The 5,000-nt window shown below is 42.9% G+C and overlaps 1 protein-coding gene across 1 annotated transcript in view; it reads right to left on the reverse strand.

Annotated features, from left to right (window-relative positions):
* Positions 1 to 1,000: 1,000 nt before the first annotated feature.
* LOC137983686 (U2 snRNP-associated SURP motif-containing protein-like) overlaps positions 1,001 to 5,000 on the reverse strand; it is a 23,214-nt gene continuing 19,214 nt past the window's right edge. The window contains exons 21-24 of the mRNA XM_068830848.1: positions 3,866 to 3,938; positions 3,450 to 3,663; positions 2,263 to 2,466; positions 1,001 to 1,947 (exon numbers count right to left, since the gene is read on the reverse strand). Of these exons, the coding sequence (XP_068686949.1) occupies positions 1,699 to 1,947; positions 2,263 to 2,466; positions 3,450 to 3,663; positions 3,866 to 3,938 (740 nt within the window). The 3' untranslated portion in view covers positions 1,001 to 1,698. The remainder of the gene's footprint in view (positions 1,948 to 2,262; positions 2,467 to 3,449; positions 3,664 to 3,865; positions 3,939 to 5,000) is intronic.

A 5,000-nucleotide genomic window follows, 5' to 3' on the forward strand; every position in this document is an offset into this window, starting at 1 on the left:
CCATACTCCAGGTTGGACAAGGGTATACACCTTATTCCAAAAAGGCCGCCAGTTTAGTATTCTTTTGTTTCCATGCAAATTGCCCCTTATAGCCTCGTTCAAGGTTAAATAGTCTATTGATTGAATGTTACGTTTGAAAGCGAGGCCATAAGGGCCAATTTGCATGGAAACAAAAGAGTACTAAAATGACGGCCATTTTGGAATAAGGTGTATATCTTTGATATTACATATCCATCTTATGGTCAATTGACACCTGTCAAATCAAGGTATCCGCTGACCAGTGTCGCGGACTCAAGTTTAGACCTCATCGATGTTAGCTTCTTTAAAATTAACCGCTAACCAGGTAATAGGTTTCGATTGGATCACAGGCTCAAACCAGGTTAACTTACCGTAAGAATAAAACCGAGAGTTTCGCCAAGGCTAAATCTATTTATTTTTAGATTTATACATTTTTATTGGTTTTTTAACACTTCCGCGTTCCCATGTACGTATGTTAAGTTTTGCCTCTGGATGCTAATTTCACAACCATTCCCTGAATCGAACTCGAAGATCGAAGTCAAACGTCGTTCAATCCCAAGTTTTTATCAACAAATGTTTACCGAAGAAATTTATTTTACAATTTAAGAACATGAATATCGCTTTATACTTTTTTACGAGGAAATCAAACAACTGCCATTTCACCCATTTTCAGCATTTCCGTTTTAGGCATTATTATTATTATTGTTGTTGTTGTTATTATTATTATTAATGAGATAATTATCTATAATATTTGTTTCGGAGGCCATTACTTGGAAAGTGAAGATTCTCGACGCCATTTGCCACCAATCACGAGTCGACTTTCCGTTTTCAGTTCGTTTCATGCACGACTGGAAAGCCACATTTGTCTAAAAAGTGTCATTTCTTAGTGCTGGGAAAGACACACTAAAGAGCCAACCATCCTTTTGTATGGTGACACTAACTAGTGCTTTCGCCTGAAGGCGAAGCCATCTACCATCAAAAAGGCACAAAAAAGCCACAAGGCGTTTTTAAACTAGGTTTCTTTATTCAATACTTCTCAGGGACAATTAAAACTCTGCAAACAATAGGAATGTCGTCCATGGGTTATAAACACCCACCAAATGCTCTACTGACAACGAGTTATTTTACTATTGTAAATATTGATACAGACCTTGCTAGTTTTCTTGTGCCGGTCGTCCTGTTTAATGCAACCAACTTAAAATTTTTTACTAAAAATACCAGAGTGGTTGAGACGAGAGAGAAGATCACCTCGAGCACCGAGCTCATTTTCAGGAGGGGGGGGGGGGGGTTAGGTATTTACTTTAGGAATCTGCTCTCTCACCTGATTTACAAGACTAGAAAGAAAATCAATTGGAAATTTTCATGCCTCTAAACCGTGTCTGTTTGAAAATACAAAGAGACTGCTTGTGCCCGCCGAAATACGCCTGAGTGGCAAAGGACCTTTCGAGAAACGGCCCTGGATGACTTAAATGACACACGTGTATTTTTTAGCGCTCTTGCAGGATACTGTCCATCGACCATTGCCTCTCGTCTGCTACTTCGTTTCCTTCCGAGCTGTGTCCGCTCCTCACGCAATCGTTAGTTGACGGCTTAGAAGTGACGCAATCACATCCACTTGGATGCAAAACAGAAAAAAAGAAGGAAAATTTACGAGAAGCTATTTTTTTTATCTTCAGGATTCTACTTCTTCTTCTTTTTACTCTTCCTTTTCGGAGACTTTGAGCGGGATCTGGACCGCTTTTTTCGTGACGAGCCCTTTTTCACAGGAGTCCCACTTCGGGACCTGGAACGCTTTCGTTTTTGTTTGCTACCCGGAGACCGGCTTCGGGAACGGGATCTCCCGCGTCCCCGAGATGAACTCCGGCTGCGGGACCTTGACCTTCTGGAGCTTGAAGGGGAAGGGGAACGGGATTCGTAATTCTTGAGGGACTGAGGAGGAAACAAATTCAAATAAAATCAAGTTATACATAAATTTCCCAAAAAATAATTAATTTTCCCTAGTTTCCAAAGGGGGCCATAACTTAAAAAGTTCATTTCCACTCAAGCAAGGAGAAACAACAGCCAATCTTACTCTTCTAGTAATGTTTACTGAAAGTTGGATGCCTTTAGGTTGATCAGTTTCCGTTTAGAGGTCGACCTCACATTTTACCCTTTACCCGTGATGTATTTGGTTTGAGGCCGGCTGCTTAGTAACTCGAGGGAAGTCAAGTAAAAGCCAAAGTAAACACTTAAAAGTTGAAGTACCGTGAGAGATACAGCCAATGGCGATCGTGACCTGCTCCGCGCGGGGGATCGTGAAGTCGAGCGACTTTCAGATGACTGGGAACGACGGGTGCGTTTCTTTGACGAGGGGGACTTGGAACGACTGCGAGACTTCTTACGCTTGGAATCTGAGGGAGAAGACGCATGACTGCTGCTTTTCTTCTTTTTTTCTTTTGGTTCGATTGCCTGCAAGTCAACGAAATGACAATTAAAGGTTACAAATATCACTTTGCAATATAACACAATAACTTAACGTTAATTTTGTCGGAACTACGCAGAAGGTGGATGGAAGGGGCTTGAGAGCCAAAGCGCAGCATAGTCTGGATCCAGTTTCTCCAAGCCACAATGTATATTTACTCAAAAGGAATCCGTTTTTGACAATTCTTCTACCGAGCAAATATCAAAAATACCATAATACTCTTTGTTTGTCTCTCCAAAATTTTGTATAAGCATTGTTTTCATTTTCTGTTGGGATTCATAATGGTCCCAAGAGAAAATGGAAAAATGCTTATGCAAGACTTTGAGGGGCAAACAAAGAAAATTGCAGTATCTACATCTACATTTTTCCAGCACTAAGCAACATGGTTAATTTTGCTCACGTGGCCTCATACACCGTAAAGCCGCTTAGTGTTGGTGCGGCCGGAGTTGAAATGACGACCTCCTTCACGCTACTCCGATGTGCAATCAACTGAGCTCGAGCCAACCGGTCGGCGGTCAAATGTTTCCCAACCTTTTTCCGCTCAGGGTGCGCACATGGTCTGCAAACTCTATCGATTCCACTTTATTTTGATCCCTGTCAGGCGCGTTTCGCAACCGTTTTTTGAATGTCACGCAACGCTCCCCCCCAAAGAACGGCTGGTTGGTGGGGCGAGAGTCTCGTGACGCCACGCCCCAATAACGGCTGCGAAGGAGCGAAGGAGACTAGTTGTTTGCTTAACTTGCAAACAAGCCAGCCAGCCGAGGGACGTATCTGTCCGGCTTGCTGGCGTGACTGCAGCTTAACCCGCATGACGGCGAGGAGAGAATTGTGTGACTGGAGCCAGTCACTGTTTGGTTCGCTGCAGGGAGTGAAGATGTTTCTTACAAGCGAGTTAGCCAACGGAGAGGAGAATCTAAACGGCTCAATAACATTAAACAGGAAGCTCACTGACTTTATTAGCAGTCTATACCTCGAGAAGCTTGGCTCTGTACACATCACACTGTTGCGCTATGTTGCTAGTTCCTTTTGCTTCCAATTTCTGAGCGTACTCTGCAACCTTAAGTTCAATTTCTCGAAGCTTTTTTCGTCGGCCTTCATCGATTTCCGCGACACGCGGTGTTTCCGAGGAAGAAGCCGTCGGCTCTTCGGGTCTGCTCGGGGAATCCTCTTTGACAGAGGAAGGTCTGAAGAGTGAAAACAAAACCTTAGTCACCGTCACATGTTGACAACAACGACAACGACAGAAAGCAATCCTTTTAATTAGGAGAAATAATTAAAATTTGTTTGGAAAACAAACATTTTTTTCCCGGATTAGTTATTCTTTTGAAAGAGTGGAGGTTCCTTTAATCGCTTTCAGTGGAAATAATCAAACAGCTCAATACTCACACAGCGGCTGATTCCGGTTCTTCGCTTCGTTCCCACTCAGGGCGATCCCATTTTGAAGCGACATGAGGAATGTCTGATGGAAAACAACGTTCTTAATCAGCACCATTCGCGCTTTTTTAAAGATCTCTAACACTCCATGGGAACCAACTTGCCCGGACGACTTAAGCACACCGGGCTGCGCAGTACGGATGCGCAGTAATCAAATCCCAGGACTCATACTCGAAGTGACACTCGTTGTGATGCCAACATTCTCCAACATCGTTGTGGTTACGCCACGGTTTAATTACAGCCTTCAATGAAGTCTCGGCCTCACAATCCTCTTACAGTGGACAGCTAAGGTCGAAAACTTTCGACTTTTTTTAATTTTTTGTATAATCAAACCTCCCCGTTATGAAAAGCAGGTAACTAGACCCACATCAAGTTTCCCTTTTAGTCCAAGCCCGTGCTACCTACTTCAGTCTAACAATGAGCCAATTGCAAGCCTTCGTGTTATTACTTGGTCAGGTTACATGCAGCTGTTTCTCTTCAATGGGCCCTTTGCAGCTTGTGATCACATGGTACAAAAACCGCCATACTGGCCTCGGTTGTTCAAAAGGTGGATACGCTATCCAACGAATAAATCACTATCCAGCGGATGAAAACTATCAAAACCAATTGAGTTATCCAGTGGATAGCTCTATCCACCTTTTAAACAACCGGGGCCTGGGACCGGTTGTTCAAAAGCCGATTAACGCTAATCCCAGATTAAAAATTAACCAAGGAGTTTATTTCTCTACTCCCAAATGCTGTTAAACGCTGATATTCGGCAAAACTTAGAAGAAAAAGGCAATCTTGAAAAAAAAAATAAGCAAAAGAAACTTTCACAAAAAGTTGAAAACACGAAACAAAACTTTACGCTAATCCTGGATTAAGTTAATCGGCTTTCGAACAACCGGGCCCTGGAGAGCCAATTGCGAACTGGGACATCTAAAACAAAGACAATTGAAATGAAGTTGCTGTGTTTTCGATGTCCCAGTGCGCAATTTGCTCTCCAGTATGGCGGTTTTTGTAACATGTGATTGCCAGCTGCAAAAGGCCCATTGAGGTATTCCCAGACGTGAGTGATGTTGAAGTTGCAGAGAAGAACAAGAGGACA

This window comes from Montipora foliosa, chromosome 13 (genome assembly GCF_036669935.1).
Source record: "Montipora foliosa isolate CH-2021 chromosome 13, ASM3666993v2, whole genome shotgun sequence".
NCBI lineage: Eukaryota > Metazoa > Cnidaria > Anthozoa > Scleractinia > Acroporidae > Montipora > Montipora foliosa.